At 33.5% G+C, this 20,877-nt stretch overlaps 2 protein-coding genes across 6 annotated transcripts in view; both read left to right on the top strand.

Moving 5' to 3' along the window:
- Nucleotides 1-8,794, top strand: part of LOC123710702 (IQ motif and SEC7 domain-containing protein 2) — a 144,078-nt gene extending 135,284 nt beyond the window's left edge. For all 5 annotated transcript variants that reach the window (XM_045662801.1, XM_045662797.1, XM_045662798.1 and 2 more), the window contains 12 exons: nucleotides 651-795; nucleotides 1,019-1,207; nucleotides 1,417-1,634; nucleotides 1,793-1,973; nucleotides 2,273-2,482; nucleotides 3,187-3,324; nucleotides 4,452-4,578; nucleotides 4,820-5,023; nucleotides 5,407-5,485; nucleotides 5,625-5,752; nucleotides 6,118-6,258; nucleotides 7,101-8,794. In XM_045662801.1, coding sequence (XP_045518757.1) covers nucleotides 651-795; nucleotides 1,019-1,207; nucleotides 1,417-1,634; nucleotides 1,793-1,973; nucleotides 2,273-2,482; nucleotides 3,187-3,324; nucleotides 4,452-4,578; nucleotides 4,820-5,023; nucleotides 5,407-5,485; nucleotides 5,625-5,752; nucleotides 6,118-6,258; nucleotides 7,101-7,201 — 1,861 coding nt within the window. In that variant the 3' untranslated portion in view covers nucleotides 7,202-8,794. The remainder of the gene's footprint in view (nucleotides 1-650; nucleotides 796-1,018; nucleotides 1,208-1,416; nucleotides 1,635-1,792; nucleotides 1,974-2,272; nucleotides 2,483-3,186; nucleotides 3,325-4,451; nucleotides 4,579-4,819; nucleotides 5,024-5,406; nucleotides 5,486-5,624; nucleotides 5,753-6,117; nucleotides 6,259-7,100) is intronic.
- A 5,092-nt stretch (nucleotides 8,795-13,886) lies between these two features.
- On the top strand, nucleotides 13,887-19,008 carry LOC123711073. The gene is made up of 7 exons (XM_045663477.1): nucleotides 13,887-13,989; nucleotides 15,777-15,901; nucleotides 16,186-16,307; nucleotides 17,010-17,055; nucleotides 17,274-17,397; nucleotides 17,924-18,068; nucleotides 18,338-19,008. Exons 2-7 carry the CDS (start codon nucleotides 15,777-15,779, stop codon nucleotides 19,006-19,008), a joined length of 1,233 nt encoding a protein of 410 aa, XP_045519433.1. The 5' UTR covers nucleotides 13,887-13,989.
- The last annotated feature ends 1,869 nt before the right edge of the window (nucleotides 19,009-20,877 follow it).

Here is a 20,877-nt window from a genome sequence, read left to right as displayed (position 1 = left end):
CAGATAATCTGTATCAATTAATTTTGTACTAGTTAACTGAAAGCTTAACTATTGGTTTCATTTTTAACGAATTTTTATTGTGTATGATGTCATTCACTTCATATAGAATTTTGAAAATTTTAACTCGAATTCATTAAACAATCGTGTACTCACGAAACACCCTTAAAAAATATTTTGTGTAAATCTATAAAGAGCTCTGCTCTAATATTGTTAATTCCTTAGGTTTTATAGCTAAAAGTTTTATTATGAAAGTAGGTGATCAGCATTCTGTGCAGGCGCTGTCAATTTTTGAGTCTAAAGCATCCCTTACGATGTTTTCCTTCACCGTACGAGCGAGTCTTAAGTCCGTCCGTCCGAGTCCGTGATACGAACGTACGACCACGAGACGCTTTATCTAAAAGCGATTAGTATTGGCGATTAGTGCTGGTTTACGAGAGCAATCATGTTTTTCGCATTATATTTGTTTATTAATATTTATAAGTTACATTTGCTTCAGTCTTTCTCCAAAAAAATCTTCATATACCGTCGTTAGTTATGGGTAAACAAATAATATTAAAAAAATCGTGTTCATATTGGTCAGGTCGGCTTAATCTATGATGCAACTTATACAAGGTAATATATGTTTACTAATTAAATACGTTTGTCCCCAGTGCGGAAAGCCCCGTGTCGCTCCGAAGAGCGGAGTGCGGGGGTGCGGTGGTGAGAGGGGGGTCTATGTCCTCCGTACAGTCCTCGTCTTCATCATCGTCTCAGGAGCACAGGCATTACCATCAGGTGTACCAACCTAGGCAACAGGTATTTTTTTATCAAATTAAAATATTTTTGAAGAAATACCGTACACGAACATATTGAATGATAGCTTCAATTGACTTTTAAGGTATTATATAAAGAAATGCTTAATATGTTTTGAGATAGAACCCTCGTCATATTTTTTGAATTTTCTTGCATCTCAGAAAATATCAACGCACTAAAACGCGAATGTGTTTTAAATATTATAATGCAAATTATATTTTTCTAGGAGCCACACATCCACATCCAAGAACCGCAGTTCCAGCACACTCGTACTGCGTCTGGTACGCTCTATGAAGCTGACAGGTTCAATGTCTGGAAAAGACAGGACGCTCCGCCCTACTATGAAGCACCGCCTGCCGCTGCCTGTTGTCGACCGCAGCATGAGCACCAGCATACCCATCAACAGCCTTTGAAGGTAATAACTAAACAACACTACATATGACTCTTTACCGGTCCACTATTATTATTTTTTTATGAAATCACTTAGCGTTTTCTTATTTGGTTTACATATTTATTTATTTTTGCCCCGCGCGAGTGTTAAAAACGATACAATTTTCTATATTTAGTACATGGTCCTTCAGGCCGGATAGGACCTCATCTTTTACGAGTTAAATTGTTTTTTAGGTATCAGAAACTGTACGTAAACGTCAGTATCGCGTGGGTTTAAATCTATTCAACAAAAAACCAGAGCGTGGTATTGGCTATTTGATCTCACGTGGTTTCCTGGAGAACTCTCCGAGAGGAGTAGCAAGATTCCTTATCACCAGAAAAGGGTTAAGCAAGCAGATGATTGGGGAATATCTTGGAAACCTGCAGAACCAGTTCAACATGGCTGCGTTAGAGTGAGTATATTTAAAAAAGTAATTATTTGTGAGCCTTAACAGAGGTTTGGAGCATACACAAAGAAATTTATTGGTTTATTTATTAAACGCTTGCTCTTATTGTTGAAGTTGTCCCATACACGACGAAATTAGATACGCTAATTTTCTTTACTTTCTAGATGTTTCGTAAACGAGCTGGATCTGTCCGGTATGGCGGTTGACGTGGCACTGCGCAGGTATCAGGCGCATTTCCGTCTGCCAGGGGAGGCACAAAAGATCGAGAGGCTGGTAGAGGCATTCGCAAGGCGCTACTGCGTGTGCAATCCAGACTTCGTACAGAGGCTTCGTACTCAGGATACGGTATGATCTTTTTATTGCAACTTCGTTTATATTGAACGCACTTTTAGTTTTAAGTAAAAACTTCTTTATGAACGCAAGCAGCTTTAATCAAAAAATGGCAATTATAGAGAAAAATTCAAACAAACTGCGGCAAAAACTATTGGTGGGTAGGAAAAACCAATCAACAATGACGACACTAACTTTTTTAAATAAACTTTTTAAAAACCCTTTGTAGCGACTTCAATCGTGATCTAAATATTGATTATGTTTCAATTCATTTTAAAGATTTATAAGAACTTCATATTTATAATTAATTTCAGATATTCGTATTAGCGTTCGCTATTATAATGCTAAACACCGATTTGCACACACCGAATCTCAAACCGGAAGCTCGAATGTCGCTCGATGACTTTGTTCGCAACTTGCGGGGCATCGACGACTGTGGAGACATCGACAGGGACATGTTGGCTGGCATCTACGAGCGGGTGAAGTCGAGCGAATTTAGACCCGGCAGCGATCATGTTACTCAGGTGATAAAGGCTATTTTTCTATCAAAAATATTTTTTTCTCCAACTTGACAGAGCTTAAACACTTGACAATTGCAGGCTATGCTAAAATTATAAGAAATATTGGACAAAAGTAAACATTATAAAAAAAACACAAGCTCGCACCAGCGGAGCCACTTTTCAAGGATCAAAATCGTTTAGTCTATATGAATTCCGAGGGAAAAAATACAGATAATATAACTTTCTCTACAGCTGAGATACTTTTTGACATTCAACAGCTTTTGTCTTCAGTCACCGTGACGCACGCTGTGAAGCACGCGAAACGTCGGAATAATTTAAAATAATTATAAGTTTAAAATAATACATAGCTTCAATCCGGTAATAAATTGTAACATTAAATGTGTTAAAGGTATGTTAACAAAATACGATACTATCGTGGATTCAAATCATGGAAATTTTTTTAATTAATTAAATGTTAAGAATATTGTATTCCATAAGATGACATACTCTTCTGAAATACACATTTAGAATAACCAATGTAATTAAACCTAAAGCCAGGAAGACTTTGCCTTTTTACATTTATGAATAATCAGGCGAAAATATGTCCCGACAATTTTTATATGGATTGCCCTATATATTAATATAGTGTATAGAAATATTTATGTAATTAATATTTAATATGAAATGGGTCTAAAAAACTAATTGATGTTTTTTTTGTATATTTCCAGGTGATGAAAGTCCAAGCTACGATAGTGGGTAAGAAGCCGCATTTGGCCCTTCCTCATCGTCGCCTCGTGTGCTATTGCCGTCTGTACGAAATACCTGACATACATAAGAAGGAACGCCCGGGAGTTCATCAAAGAGAGGTAATTATTTATGTTCAGCAAGACGCCGAGGCTGGATACAAAAGGTTGTATCCTTATGTATAGAATCTAGAAGTTCCTAGTGACATCTTTTTCTTGGTTGATAGAAGACTTTCATTCTAATACAACTTATCCTTTAATACACATTAGTACCAGCTCTTGTTTTAGAAACTAATATAAGAGCTGGTACATTATTTTAAAACATTTATATATAAATGTATAATAATAATAATAAATATAAATAATATAAAGAATTTATTTATTTCCCTTAGTCACGGCATCACGCGTGAACAGCTCGACCGCTTTCGCTAATTCTTTTTTTTGTTATATTTTTATTAGTATGAGAAATTTGAAATTTTAAGAATATTTAACCACCATATAAAGTAAGAATGACGTTTGCTATGAAAGCAAATTTGTTTTTAGTGCATAGCTTTTTTCATGTAATCTTATGGCCTTTCACATAACATTGACAGAAAGTGTGCTGCAAATATCGACAAAGAGGATGTAAGAAAAAATAATATCGGTTAAAACAAATGCTTCGATCGGAGTTATTATACTGATATATAAACTAATTACAGTCTCTAATTGTTTGTGGCATTAATGTTGAAAATCCACGTTTTTCACACGGCCAGTTATATGTCGGAATACCAACAATTTTATTTATGGGGCGTTCCTTTAAATCAAATTATATAATAAAATTAATTAAAAGAAAAACTAACATCAACGCCCTCTGAAAACGAACTATATTTACTTAAGGTTTAAACGTCCTTTCCAGAAATACGTGGATCACAACAAAAGCGATTTTCTGATCTGGACTTCTGACAGGTTTCTAAGAAATTTGTGAACAATCTCATGCAATTACGTAATCTAGCAATCATGCTCAGAAACCTAAAAACATACTCAAATAATATCCAAATAATATATTTATTACCAGAAAAATAAACAAAGAATATTGTAAATATAGCATTTTTAGTTAATTATACCAATTCGAAATCAATATTCATAGTTAAGACAGGACAACGTGTCGGGTCCGCTATTAACAATAATAAAAAAAAAAACGATTGGATAACTCTTTTCAAAAGATACGTTTATGAATTTTTAGTTATTTTTTTTCGTTATTTATTAAACAGGTGTTCCTATTCAATGATCTCCTGGTGATAACCAAGATATTCAGCAAGAAGAAGTCGTCAGTCACCTACACGTTCAGGCAATCATTCCCGCTGTGTGCGATGTTGGTGAATCTCTTCTCGGTTCCACGTAAGCATGCATTATATTTAATGAACTTAATTAATATATGTACACTAAACGTTCTCTTAAAAAAATAAACAAGTTTAATTGTTTAATAATAAATTTCCCAAGAAATTATACAAAAATATGTTACATATTTACATTAAATAGCATCACAGAATAATATGAAATCACTGTTTATATATTCGATTTGATCGGTGCCATATTCGGCTTAATATCAATAAAAACATAAAATGGTCCTTCGATCCAGATTACCCGTTCGGAATACGTTTATCCCGTCGTGTGGACGGACGGAGACTGGCAACATTCAATGCGCGTAACGAGCACGACCGTTGCAAATTCGCTGAAGACCTGCGCGAGAGCATCGCGGAGATGGATGAAATGGAGGCCATGAGGATCGAAGCTGAATTGAATAGGGGAAAAGGCAGGGGTACTAATAATAGTGCTAGGAATGGTGAGTTGCTTGTCTTCAAACATTTTGTCGTATAAAGTACTTTTGAATTTATCACTATTAAACTCTCTTGTGCAATAGTTTAGCTTCGTTTATATTTTTTTTTTGTAAAATATTCGTTATAATCTAAAGACGTCATTATTTACAATGATCCATAGACTATTTATATACTTAGTATTGTCTTCTGTTAACATAGCTTTTACACTTTTTACGGAATTGGAGCTATGTATTATTATAAACATATAATTATCTTACATAATGTTAAAAAAGTGTTGTCTTTTTATGTACTTCTAAAAAGTAGGAAATCTCATAATTTTCAGAAATTTTAGTTGAAGAAAAAATATGATAATATTTTTGGGTTATTTAAATATGTAATGACATTTCAGTTATGGAGAATCGTGACAGTGGAGTAGCGGATGTGGAAATCGATCACCAACAATGTATTGATCACATGCATGCTCACGGGTAAGTTTTTATTTGGAGTTTTGGCATGCGTAAACCACAAAACCCAATCTTGTATACTTTACAAATGGAATTATAATTATATAAATATAATTGGTTTTGTACTAAAAGGTAAACTAAAAAGAAATATTAACATTTCCAGCGTGGTGCCACCGCCCCCCTCGTGCCCTGCCCCCATGGCCCCCCGCCCTCCTGGTGGCGGCTGCCCCCCTACCGCAGTCATCAAGAGGAACGTTCTCAGCAACTCGCTGGTTGACATCAATGATCCTGGTATGTATTGAGTCATTGGATTAACAGATTTGAAATTTTTTTGATATTTCAGTTTTTTTTTTAATAATTATTTATTCTCACACTAATACTAATATATCCCGGACATCGCAAAACATATATCCACAAGATATACAGGAATATTTAAAAATAAAATAATTGGTCCAGTTCCATAATTTAACATTATCAACGAAAAAAGCATGTTTACAGAAAAGAAAAGAAAAGCAGAATTCTTTACATATGTAGGAAAACATAGTATTTTCATACATACAGCTTTTTGTGAAGAAGAAAACCAACGGAGCCAGGTCAAGCCGTTACAGAATAATTAAATCTTCATTAGGGCTAATAAAGTGATTTCTAAATTCCAGTGGCCCTCGCAGCCGAGCGGCTGCAGCGCCGTGGGTCAGTGGGATCCCTGGACAGCGGCATGTCCGTCTCCTTCCAGCAGGGAAGCCGCACTGCTCTACACGCTACGTCACCGCGACATCCACCCGAGCAGCGGTCGCCGGGTGAGCGAGCACTTTATTAACCGACCACAAAAAAGGATGTTTAGAGTTCGACCTGTATGATTGGGGTATATTTGAGTATGTTTTTTAGGTTTCTGAGCATGATTGCTAGATTGCGTAATTGCATGAGATTGTTCACACATTTCTTAGAAACCTGTCAGAAGTCCAGATCAGAAAATCGCTTTTGTGGTGATCCACGTATTTCTGGAAAGGACATTTAAACCTTATGTAAATATAGTTCGTTTTCAGAAGGCGTTTATGTTAGTTTTTTTTTTAAATTAATTTTTAATACATTATTATAAAAGTAATTGCTAAATGTTGTTGATATTTTCCACCTTGCCAGAGAGGATGTGAGGATTTTTTTTTTTTTAATTATTAAGTAATAAGGTACTTAGGTATAATTTATGTTTTCTATATCAATGTAATCTGTTTTGTCGTTGTGTATTGTCTACGTGAATCTGTAACATTACTAATAAATAAAGTTAAATTTGCAGCTTCAAAAACTTTATCCAATTACTTTTTTAACTTTATGCAATTATGTTTTATAAATAATATGAATGTATTATAAACTTATAATTATTTTATATAATTTTAAATTTTTCCGACGTTTCGCGTGCTTCACAGCGTGCGTGGTCACCGGTGACTGAAGACAAAAGGTGTTGAATGTCAAAAGTATCACAGCTGTAGAGAAAGTTGTGTTATCTGTATTTATTTCCCCGGAGTTGAAAATTTAAATTTAAAATTATGTCAATAATTATAAGTTTATTATAGTAATACATAGCTTCAATTCGGTAAAAAGTGTTTTCTTTCAAGATGAATGTAATTGATACTATTTTTCATTGCAGGACGTATATTTGGCGGTATTTTCCCGGGACGAATACGCAAACTGAGCACTTCGGGCATCCCCGACACGAAGAGCCAAGTCGGCAAAAGCACAGAAGTCTAATCGCTCCGGTTTTCGCTTTGGTTACTATTCGATTATTCTGTAAATCGATTCTGATTGTATTTCTTTGCGCGATTATCGAATGTTCCTAATATGAACGGATTCGATCATTTCCAAGTGCCATCCTAATTCCTTTTAGATTTTAGTAGCTTCTGAAAGCTGAAGCACAAACCTCTCGCTTTTACTTAATCGAATTGTATGGGAAGGAGTGAGATAGCATTATTTGTGACTTGCTCTTCGGTGACCGGTTAGGGATTCAGGTTTATACGCGTACTTTGGTTGAAGATTTTAAAATGTAAAATAACATTGACGGAAAACGGTTAGCTGAGATGGGTCCATCTTTTAAATGTCATTTACTGTAGATCGAAATAGACAACTATTTCTACGAAATTTGGAATGAATATAACTTGACAGTTATCGTGTTGCTTTTCTTCACTTAATAGAGCTGTAAGGAAGGCAGGGTTCTGACAAAAAAAAAATCTGGAATGGCTCAAAAATTTAGTTACCAAAACGGTTAAGCAAAATTATCCATAGCGCTATTGAAAAGTTCACAAGGCTTGGTGTTAGAGTAATTTGTACATACGTTGAGAAATTCACTACAATAGTTTAACGTTACTTTCGGCACAAGGTCAAATATGGTTCAACTTGGCCATATGTGGCACATTTAAACGAATTTATTCGATCATTGTTGAAATTATTAGATTTAGAACTTAATATCTCGTATTCTAAAATATTGATAGTCCATTCCTTTCAGTCCATTCAGAAGTATATTTATATAGACATTATTTATCCGATTTATTTTTACAACTGTGTTACCTTGGTACCATAGAACGTAGAGTAAGATAAATTATCTATGAATCGTCGTCACGTTTCCGATCATAAACTACTTTAGTATACCTCTCCTATATTCCGCCATTTTGTTTGTCCAATTGCCTCATCTCAAACTATACAGGTTTTGTGATACGATACAAACATCGTTCGTTCAGTTTAGTTCCAAATATTCATACGGAGCGTTGCTCAAGTGTTTCATACAAACATTTGTATATTTTCGATTTGCGTATTGTTTGTGCTAAGGAACATTTTCAAATACTAAATATAACCTAGATTGTTGACTAGATGAAGTTGAATTTGTAATAGGCTTGTTAATTCTACTATTTGATACGGATCGTAAAGTTTTCGTGCCAAGCGGTCGTATATCGTCGAACCGCTTGAATAACAAAGGCCGCTTGGCTATTGTTGATAATAATTTCTTTGAAATTCAATATTTAAGAAATTTTCCTGTTTACTCGACTGACTTAGCCATTCGTACAATTGTTGTATACGTTTTTGTACTTTGCGCTGTCCATTTTAACGTGAATCTCTATTTAGGGTAAGTATTTCATGTGTGACCACGGAACTGCTAAAAAACTCTTTCTTAAGTACATTTGAAACTGTGTAATAACGTACTGTTTTTCGATTTCCATTAATTGACCGAATATTTGTTGGAAGGCATTGCAAAGTGCCGATTCTGATTTAAAAAAAATCATCTCTAATTCAATACATAACTCCAAGAGGATTTTGAATATAGCAGGGTTACTCTGTAAACACGTAAATTTTTCTCATTGATTAAATAAATATTAGTTTTTCAAAATTCTACGAACTGTCGATTCCAATAATTTTACAATAATATCGAAATTACGTGGTAAGCCTGCTAAATATAATAACTCTGTGTCACTTACGATTGGTCTAGACTGGAGTCATCCAAGTTAATTCTACCCGTATCTTAACTACAGCTGTGGTCCTCACTCGTTAATATTTAAAAATTGTAATGCATTACAATGTAAAAGGAATTGATATAGGGTTTTGTCGTTGAATTTTGAACCTTGTACACTTAACTTTAGGGTCGAACTTGTCAAGCGATTATCTACGGCATTTAACTGTCAATTTGAGGTTCTATGAAGCGTGCGTTTGCTTTTGTAAATTTCGCTTGAAGCCAAAGATAGGTTTGTGTTCACATTGAGACGAGGTTTTCACATTACCATACAGATACCAATTGTATTGTTTTTTCTGTAATATAAACCTTACTAACTTGTGTATGTATATTGAAGAGGATTAATTAATATATATCTTTTAGTTATTGTTATTAGAAATAAAAGCATTCGACGTCTCTTTATATTGTATAATAATGTTGTTGAGAATTGCTACAACTAAGTCACTTACATTAGTTTTATTTAAAAATGCGAAAGTGTATTTATTTATTAAATATGAATTAACATTCATGATGAGTCTTGTTGTTTTATTTCAATCCTCTCAAACCCAGTAGATTTTTGGATATTCCTTAATGAAACTAGTAAGGGAGCGTTCAAGTATTATGTAACGAATTAGAGAGGGGGGTGGGGGGGGTCCTCTTGTAAAACGTTACGTTGCGGGGCGGGGTTTGAGTTACGCGTTATTGTTAATAAAATTTTGGCCACTTTATAGTACTTTACACCACATAATGGTAAGTTTTAAGTATAAAGAGTCACTGGAGGTGGAGGTGGTCACGAAACATTTCACTATAGGATACAGAATCGTTACGGTGCGTTTCATGGGGGGAGAGGGGGGGTGTCAAGAATCTCCAAAAATTGCGTGACGTAATACTTGAATGCTAAACTCAACATTCGAAATAACTTTATTCATAAACCTCAACAGAAAATATCTTAAATTGATTCTAAATTTACATTTACTCCCAGTTCGCAAGTCAAGGGCGTAGGCAATAAGAACTGGCGAGGAACTCTTCGCCACTCTTTTGAATCGGCAATTTTTGAGTTTTACAAATTGTTTATAAGGCAGAGCATCCATATTTATTTATTTATTACAGAAATACATACATGATCCTTACAGACTATGCCAATACGATAATGTTGAGAGGCATTAAATAATTAAAATACGTATATAATATTAAACACATAATTTACACAATATCGCTAGTGTGAATTCACTCTGCGAACATATATATATATCGATAGTGTCGGAGACAGCATTCAGTAGTCGCAACATCCTGGATAACGGGGATCTGTGCAACAGACTGGTGTCGCAAATAACCTTTGCCTTCGCCGTCGCACGTATCCCATAGGTACTAAGGAACCTAGTTCTTGGAGTACACTTTGCACACTACACCCCTCAAGACTTTCATTGAACTGAAGCAAATCAATCCCAAGGATTAAGATCATTTAAATAATCGTCATATATATAAAAATCTTTATTGATAATTCTCCAATTTCGCTTGGGAGTTTGTTGTATAAACGCATACAATCTTCTGGAGCCTGGTCGGTCGTAGTACTTCGGTATAAGCTTTACTCGTATATAAAGAATAATTATAGAACACGTGCACAATTCTTGTAGGATTCCTTGGTAAACGGGTAGACTCACCAGATGTTTAGTGATAGTGCCTATGGATACTGAATGCCAGACGGCTCGCGAGTGCGGTGCCGCCCTTTTGAGAATTGCTTTTCCAGAAAGATCCAGTCTAATTGGCTCGGAAATACATCAGAAGTAGTAGTGCGTAGAAATTGCCTTAAAAACGCTCAGATATAGAACGACGTTCGGATTTCTACTCTATATTTACACAAGTGTAACTGAATGCTGAAGAGTGCTTGCGTATGACTGTACTCTTAGGGTGCAACACCGACGTTTAGGCAATCGCCACGCTTGTAAAACTAAGATAGCCAGTGATCAAAATAGTCTTGGCAAAAGTTTAATTCACGTCTTATGTAAATGATTGTTTTTGGGTCTTATATAGACTTTATTAAATAAATACGACGAAAAAACACAATCATCGTTTGACATGTTACTGTATAATATGCCATAAAATCAACTTTTTGGCAACTCAGGGGCAAACAAACTCATGTTATGGCCCTAGCCGCAAAACAAGGGTTAAAAACGCTTAGTTCTTTTATCTCTAGAAGTTTCTCTTTAAATACTTATCTAATAGATTTTTATTTTTGCATTTTAGATACTTTTTGTAATATAAACGTAACTACGTCCGAAAAAAATAATACAGAGAATATTCCTTTTCGTAAGCGGGGAACCTAGATCAAAAATAATGTTATAAACCAGTCACAGATTTTGAAATAAAAAGGATATTCTTTTTGACGAAATAAGTAAAAAATCTAGTAGAGCCATAGTATTTTTAGGTCTGGACTTCAGATTTCTATATATCTTTCTTGATCATTTGTTTATTGATGTAAAATCGGAGTTCGAAACCTATATGGCACGCTGAAACCACTAGACTAACACAGCTTTTAACTGTGTAAATCTAGGTTTTAAATAACTATTTCATATAATTGAAAGTAATCCAGATGATACACTGCAAAATAAAACTAAATAAAATATGCAGAAATTAAAGTTAAACAAATTAATGGAGCCTAAGAATATACGTATATATTATTATGTATTTATTAATTAAATTTGTCGTAAGTAGCATAGAAACAATGAATATTATAACAAAATATCTAGTTAGTTATTATTTAAATATACAATAAGTAAAATTATGATTTATCGTTATACTCAAACTCGTAGATGTTCTCAAGATTTTGACAAATTTTCGATACTTTAAATTACCGTTGTCCTAATGAAGTGTATAGCTTCCCGCTATAGTACAAGCAAACATTTTATTAGGAATATCACTTATTCATTACTTGAAGTCCCGGGCAATTCCTATCTGATCTACTTATATATAAGATGTAGTGTAGTCAGAGACGGCTGTTACATATTTTGTTTAATCGAAAATCATACCTCCTGGTTATGCGATGATCATGATGTCACTAACGTAACGTTGAGTAAGCCACGGTTGCCGGCCTAAACGTTACCTGTGGACCTTACGTATACTGTGTTATATATATCCTAAAATACCTTCCATATTGTTTGTTCACATATTATGTACGTGGATTAATTGTGATGTAGTTTAATAGAAGAAAGTATATATTTATTGAAGTTCACACATATCTAATGCTATATCTACAGTATATGTTACAAACTATCTATTCTAAAATACATGAAAATTATGGTAAACGTAAATGTTACAAAAAATGTAATAGTAAAAATATTGCTCTTTCAATATTAGATTTTATTAGTTGCATTTTTAAGCAAGAAATTACTGATGATTAGATATCAGACAGGTTCTTAACAATGTTGTTTTCAATTGATCAGTCTACTACCGAATATAACTCTGGATAAGTAGAGTATAATGCTTACTCCATTAGTGGTTGGCCGTCAGTCCCTTGAAGCGTGTCTTGTCCTGTGCCAGATGCAGCAACTCTTCCGCAGTTGCTATACCCGTCCCCTCCCCAACGTTACGAAGCCATGATTTCTTCCGTCTACCATCATGTCGTTTACGCTTAATTTACGCAGTATAATTAATTGAAGAATGGTAACTGTCTTGTCACAACACGTGGCCCAGGTACGCAACTCTCCGTTGTTTTATGTTCTACGTAAGTTTTTTCGACATTAAAACTCGTTTAAGAACCTCATCGTTCTAGATCCACCTTATACGAAGCATGCGACGATAGCACAACATCTCAATTGCTTCGAAGCGCCGGCGGGTATCTTCTGATATTGCCAAGGTTCACAGCTGTACAGAACTAATGGTCAAATGTAACGAATGATAACTCGGACTTGGAGTTTAATGGTCAAATGAGGACAGCACATTGAAAGCTTCTCGAGCAATTTCCTGATCAGGATTCCACTCGTTTCTAACCCAAGTTCCCAAATACTTATATAGCCGCATCTGTTCCAATCTCCTTCTAGCTACAGATAAATTAAAATAGATAAATTAAGTAGAATATAAAGCATTATGTATTTACCATTAAAGGCAAAAGGTCTACAACATACGAGATCCCTTAGTATATGATATATGTTAGTATTTTTACTTAAATAATTATGAAAAATGAATTAAGACATTTGAAAAATGTTATTAATTTTTTGATTCTAATATGGATTAAAATATTCCTAAAATCAAAGTATTTCTATAGAAAAACTAAACGTGTATTGTGGCTGACAGCGATACAGTCACTTGTAAGTCATCACCTCCCAACTCCCCCTTGAGCCAGGCTTAGCACCGAACAGACGAACACACGTGGATAGCTATATAACGATTTGTTTAGCGTAATAGCAAACGTCATTGGTTTTCTAGGCAAAGCGAACAGAGGTGGCGAGGAGTCACAAGTTTTTTCTTTAGAGAAACTTTTTTGGATTCTGTAAAGGAATAGAAAATATTAAATTGTCTGCGTCTTGTCGGATCTGTCTATGACTGTGACATTTTTCTGTAACACAAGATACAATATGATACAATATTCATAGAATATTAAGTATACTAACGATGGTAATGATAAACGTAATAATAAGCGTAAATCAGCAAAGTTATTTCGTGTGATTTGTTTATTTCTAAAACAGTGACAAGTGAGTTTTATGACACTATATTATACTTTATTACTTGTTAAATTATATTAAAATAGTTAAATTTATTGATTAAAATATTTTATAATAAAAATTCACGAGTTCTAGACGCAACTTATAATAATTTTCGATTCTTTCATTGCGTTAAAAATAGGAGACTGAATAACTCTCAATAAAGATTTACTATATAGTTTGACGCATTTTTACTGTTTATTTTATAAACGACTCTATAGATTTCGCTGTTTATACGTCGCTAGCGGGCTATCGTTGTTCACTTCAGTACTGGGGACCACGTGACAATAGTTACAAGACGATTTTTACCACAATTTTATAAGAATGATATTTTTTAAGTGACGGCCTTTTGGAATCATCTAACTGTAAGTAAATATTCTTTTTTAATATGTTATATTGTGTTTTTGAAAATAAAATAACACTTATGAACTTGTGTTTCCCATTTAGTTTTATTATTAATATTTAAATATATTCTCAATACACTAATTTCTGTATTAAACATTTAACCAACACATTGAACAACTGTTTACCAATTCGTTTAGTCACTTGAGTAAGTTCAATTTCTCTTTGTGCTTAAGAAAAAGTCTTCTTTAAGTAAAAATATACTTCATTTTTATATAGCAACTTGCTAATTTTATATATTAAATTAGGTATCACATTCGAGTAAAGATCCAAGATTTTTAATTATATTTTTATAAACAATATTATTTAAATTTAAAATAGCATACAAATAAACTTGAATTTTAATTTAGACTATTAAATTATCTGTGTTTATTATTTTCATGCACGTCACACAATATCCAAAGCACAAACCACCATTTTTAAAAAGTTACAATCTGTCAAAATTTTCGCGCGAAAACATGGCGTTCATCCGGGGTCGCATACAAAACTGTATCGTAAGAAACAAATTATACTCATTTAGTGATAATTTAATAAACTTAACTAAATTATAGGCATTTAATTCAATTTAACTACAAGTACTGGCTGTTGTGGGCGGTCAATCACCCTCTTATAGCATTATGTTACAAAACATTATGAAGATACAAAGGACCTATGTAATCGTAGTAATATAAAATAAAATACGTTTTTTTATACGAAATTAAATTTTTACTTTGAACTAATCAACAAAATCCTATTTTGGTCATTTTTTTTTAATGTTTTAAATTTATTTATACTCTCTAAATAAGGCATGGACAAGCTTTCAGTTCATCAGGCTTCTATTACTACATTTTCCTAAATTATTGCTTTGCGGGGAATCAAATTCTGGACTCTTCATTAAATTACATAATTATATACATAGACCATTAAGCAAGACCTGATCCTTCAATTGAAAAATTAATTAAGAATACAGGTCACAAGATGTGCTGCATAAATTTCTTTCCCGTGGTTCTCGTAACAAATAGCGGACGGATGTTAATTCTTATAAAATAAGCTTTAGTTGATTTTATTCTACCATAGATTGAAAAGAGAGCACTTATGTTAGCATGTAAGATTAAAATCATTTGCCAAAAAGTTTTACAATCTCTAAGAATCGAACCAACAAGTTTTAACAATTATTTCAGTACAGCTTGAGAGATTCTCTCAATTTTAGGAAGCGGTCAAAAGCAACTGAAGCAAGACAAATAAATCTACATATGGGATCGTAAAACGGAATAATTTACTATTAAAAAAAATCAACAAAACAAATTTAAAGAGCACATCAAATGCTTAAACCACAGATTCAGTACCTAGTAGATACAAATAAAAATAAAGATTCACAGACCTAAAGCCGATAAAAGATTCAAGAATTCCCGCATTCCTAATTGTAATGGTATATAAAATGCAGTGTTGGCCGAGTGGCTTCAGCGTGCAACTCTAATCCCTGAGGTCGTAGGTTCAAACCCCGGCAGTGCACCAAAGTACCTTATTTCTATGTCCGCCTTTAACTTTAACTCGAAAGGTGAAGGAAAACGTCGTAAGGAAACCGGTTTGCCTTGGACAAACGATGGTGAAATAGATACATAAATCTCAGGTCCAGAAAGGTTTTAGCGCCACCAATTTATAGTTTTATAAAATAAATAATGAAGGTACTTACAAATTTTTATTTAGAGAAAATTAAGTTCTGAAACATTTACGCGGTGGAAACGGTTTAATTTATTGTCTTTTGTTGAAGATGGAGGAATCTCTAGACGGTCGTGAGAGCCATAGCGCAGCAGGCTTCGACTCAGCAGCTATTTTAAATGATGACGTTTCTCCGACAACTAGCTTTTGCTATAACATCCCTAATTTGTTTAATAGGTAATTTTTTCCGTAGTCTTCCTAATATAAAACAGAAATGATTCTAGATAAATACTACAGTGGGCGTGGCATGTTTTAGGACAGTCGAACATGGAGATATCTGTCTCTATTGCTTATAATTTTTCATAATAAGTAGGTCAATCAGTCTTCTTTACCTGAACCATCCTCTTTTTTGCCACTCAGGTCTCGACCCAACTTCCTCAATAAACGAATAAATTTTACCATTGACTGAGTAAATTATTATCTACATTGACAATATGTGATAAATATAATTTCACTTTTAGTTTGGGAGCGGGCTCGCTGTGTGAGCGACCGGAAGCGGAAGTGGAAAATTATTCAGCACAGGAGCCCGCTGATGAAGAGAACCACCAATTTGAGGAGGAGGAAGAATATTCACCTAATTCGAGTATGTTATTAAACAAAATTATAGTCTTAGGTAATGCGAAACATTTATTGTTTTAATAAAGAAGGTATATTATCTCTATATATATCAAATTCTCGTTTCTCAATGTTTGTTCCCATACTCCTCCTAAACGGCTCGACCGATGCTTATGATTTTTTTATGCATATTCAGTAAGTCTGAGCTACTATCTATCTTTTAAACCCTTAAGTGATAAGGGGTTTCCACTGTAAAAAAAATTATATATTTTTTTGTTTTTATTATTTTATGAAACAGCATACAAAAATACATATAACCCTTAATTGGCATCCCTCTACGATCAATACTTATTTTTATTATAGTAGATAGGTTACTTTTATTGAACTAAAAAAATGTTTCCTTGAATTAATATATATATGGCAAAACAACGTCTGCCGGGTCAGCTAGTATTTACATAATATATTCATGTTTACCAAAAAAATTGAAGCAAAATCGATACTATATTATAATATTTTGCAGCCTACTAGCTTAATAAGCCCTTTAAGCCAAGCCTAGCCAGTTTATGAATCTTTCAGGCAGCTGTTTAGTTAAGAGGTTAGGCAGTTGATTGAACGGCTAATTAAGCTAGTTGGCTATGTTGGCTAGTTGGCGACATATATATATATATAGATTATTAAAGTGCATTTACACTTACCCTGGTAAAATATGTATCCTATAAATTCTTTTCAGGTGGCAAAGCCGGCGATATTCCAAAACGAAAACAACGAAGGTACAGGTGTGTACAATTTTTGTATAAGAATAATGAATGTTGCAAATAATCAAAATTTTGTTGAATTTAATCAATTCGAAATTCCTTGATAGTTTTTGAGATTTTGTATATAAAGAAGCGCTTTTAATTATACTCGTCGTGAACGGCCGCTTTTGCGAGGTTCCGGACAGCTGTTTACATTTTGACCTAGGCTACTCATTATTTAGAAAATATACGTTTTACAGAACAACATTTTCAAATGTGCAATTAGAACAACTAGAGGCTGCATTTCACAAAACCCACTATCCAGATGTATTCTTCAGGGAGGAGCTGGCAATGAGGATAGATCTGACTGAAGCCAGAGTTCAGGTGAATTATATTGTTCGTTGCACTGAATTTATTTATGAAATTATTTTTGATTTATTAAATATAAATCAATCGATGATATAATACCATTTCCTCATGATTTCCTTTATCGTACGAGCAAAGTTAAATACGTACATAAAAAGTGAAGGTGCCAGAGTTAAAATCTGGAACCTCAGGGATGAGAGTTGCACGAAACTCCAGACCAGACACTTCTCTAGTATTGTTTGTTTATCTTTCCTTATCATTGTTTTTATTTGGTATCCATCTGAATAGTTCTTGGGCTATTACAGTGACTTTTTTAAAATATTTATCTGTATTAGTAAATTCTGACATATGAACTTTGGTTAGAGGTACAAAACCAGAGAGTTATTAAGATTCGCAAGACTGATAAATTATTTTTAATTATCATGCAAAATTATTAATCGGTTCAATCGTTTTTGAGTTTATTCTTCAACAACCTTTCATCTTTATAATGTTATTATAGGAAGAGATGCTAGATCTATATGAATTAACACATATGTTCTTTCAGGTGTGGTTCCAAAATCGTCGAGCAAAATGGCGCAAGCAACAAAAGGCAGGTTGTGAGCCCTATCCACCCAGGTCTACAAGATCACCTGAACAACGATCTCCGTCCTCCCTGGCCTTGGAGATGAGAGATTTTATTACTATACCAGGTAAGTTCTTTAAAATTAAAGAAATTAAATTATGTTGATATAATGTTCAGAATACAGTTGAAAACAATTCGCTCTGGAAAAAAAAAATCATTGACGTTAGTAAAAATCAAATATCGATTTTTACAACGACTTGATTTTCTACGAAATAATCGTTTCAGTTTGTATAACTATGTACATGTAGAAATGTCTTTTTCACATTAGGACTAATTTATAAATAACATTAGTTAAATTTTAGTACATTTTTATATTTCCTTTAATTTCCAACACAGTATCCTCCCCGCAAATAATCAACATGGCCGAGGCTGCGCACCAAAATAGCTATGGAAAGAACAAACAGACCGCTCCAGCTATCCACATCTCTGCCCTACCATCGAGACAGAACCCACAACTAGATCTTCCCACCTTCTCAATTCCTCTACAATACAATCTAGGCAGTTTCAAAAAAGCTGAAGAAGATGTACACCTCGATTTAGAATCCCAAGAGCAACCCCAAAACCCATGGGATACGAGAATGATGCCCAACTTCAACCTAATGCATATGAAGCCCTTATTAGAAAATAGGGACAATACAGATTTGTCCGAAGTCAAGTATGAAGTGAAAAATGAAATTGTTGGAAGATCATATAATGATCTGCCGATAAATCGAATTGTGTCTGAAGATATTCTCGGGAAAGAAACGGTGAACGAAGGTCAAACAATTTCACCAGATTTCGAAATAGAGAGATATCAATACAATGATGGCGATAAACGTTTTAGAGAACCATTCGACGAATCAATCATGGAAGATGGTAGGAACGACTTTGTGTGCGATGGGGACTTCCTGTGTAAGAATAATTTTGAAAAAATCGATGAGAAGCGAAATGAATTTGAGGAATGTCATTTGCTGGATGGCGAGAGTAGTGTGTCGGTTGGAATAAATAATTTTGATAATAATTTATAAGTATTGTTGTGTTAGTTGTTGTTTATGGTGCAATCTAGTCATTAGTTAATTTTTGATTGTTTTCTAATTAAGTTCAGTTATTAGATGAATAAATTTAAGTGTTCTTTAAAGTTTTTTTTTATCTCTAGGAACAATTGTATACACTGGGTGTGTATAGAATTGTTATGTTACTAAACTAACTAAACGTTAACTAAACATTTTAAATAACTCATTGAAATAACTTACACAGATAAAATAATAGCTTTATTTTGTAAATGATGAAAACAGTATTTAGTATTGTCTTTGGTTAACATAGCTTTTACGCATTGAAAGAAAACAATTTTTTACCGGATTAAAGGTATTTGTTTTATTATAAACTTATAATTAAATACAGATAACACAACTTTCCCCACAGCTGTGATACTTTTGACATTCAACACCTTTTATCTTCAGTCACCGTGACCACGCACGCTGTAAAGCACGCGAAACGTCGGAAAAATTTAAATTTAAAATGATGTAAAATAATTATAAGTTTATAATGATACAAATAGCTGTAATCCGGTTAAAAAGTTGTTTTCTTTCAAAACAGTATTGTTACGTAGTCGATAAAATAACCTAAAGTGAATATATATGCTAAAACTGGCTTCATACCGAATGTGCCTATTACCTGTTCATACCTAACGTCCTAAACCTTCATTAAGGCATCGAAATTTACGGTTTAATATATATATTTCTCATTAAGAACACTGCAACATTCACTTATAAAAATGTACTCATATATAGTTCGCTTCTTAATTAATGGTATATTACAATAGTAAACAAACATAAGCAGGCAAGGAACAAAAGACTTATTTGATAAAAATACAGCTATTACAATTTTTGTTAAACGTTACACACCACATAAAAGAAAACAAGATAAAATAATTAAAAACAATGAGTAATAAATAGAAATAGTTTAACAAATAACAGAAAAATCTATAATTTATGGTCAGTCATAGTCGTCTAGGTCTTTGCGATAAACCTCTATGAACGTCTAAATGATTTAACTGACTGCACTTGAAGAACAAACAAAAATTTATACAGCTGGAATAGGTTCACAGTGACAGTGTGAATGTAAGCTCGTATTTGTTTCAATTTACTTATTTCACACTATTTATTCGTAGTAAAAAAGATATATAAGTTATCGTCCGTTACTACACAGTTTATTACACTTTATAATGACTATATCACTGAAATTCTTCGAAACAATACACTTAATATAATATACTAAATTTACAACAACAAAAACTTTTTTTTTATTGCAATAAAGTTCACAAAAAAGAGAAAACACATAAATTACAATCTAGCCTATACAATAATTATGGCTAATAAGTAATATTATGTTGACCTAATTTTCTACAATACTAGCGAATTAAACCAAGGTAATGTTCATTAACAGTCTTAGTGTTCTGTAATGTTTTGACACTATGTTCATGTGTCCGAGATACCGCACTTGCACTTATATTCACTACTAGGTTTATTAACTCAAAAGTAAACCTTTTGAAACCTGTAAACCTGTTCTCTTTAGGCGTCTTATTCTTGTCGTGTCAAGAAGTTGGATTGCCTCAGCATTCATTCACAAGGCTATGTAGCCTGTTTAAGTGAGCTAAGGCAAACCATTTCGCCGTATTTAGGACTGTATCCACATTAAGATCCTTGTGGATATTTTCATTTTTGATGTACCATGGTACCATGGTGTATCCACAATGTCCCGAAGAACCTTGTTCTAAATTGCTTTTCGCTGGACAGCCCCAAAGTTGAAGGCCATATGTCCACACAGGCATCACTTGTTTATAAAGGAGTAATTTGTTATGTATTGACAGGGGCGATTGCCTTCCTATTATTATTATT

Source organism: Pieris brassicae, chromosome 6 (assembly GCF_905147105.1).
Source record: "Pieris brassicae chromosome 6, ilPieBrab1.1, whole genome shotgun sequence".
Classification (NCBI taxonomy): Eukaryota; Metazoa; Arthropoda; class Insecta; order Lepidoptera; family Pieridae; genus Pieris; species Pieris brassicae.
This window is presented reverse-complemented; position numbering and strand designations above follow the sequence as displayed.

Excerpts from the sequence above, each read along its gene's own strand:
- LOC123711073 (XM_045663477.1), top strand. The coding sequence starts at position 15,777 with ATGGAGGAATCTCTAGACGGTCGTGAGAGCCATAGCGCAGCAGGCTTC. Across the intron at positions 16,308-17,009 it reads AGAATATTCACCTAATTCGA|GTGGCAAAGCCGGCGATATT; the intron begins GTATGTTATTAA and ends AATTCTTTTCAG. Across the intron at positions 18,069-18,337 it reads AGATTTTATTACTATACCAG|TATCCTCCCCGCAAATAATC; the intron begins GTAAGTTCTTTA and ends TTTCCAACACAG.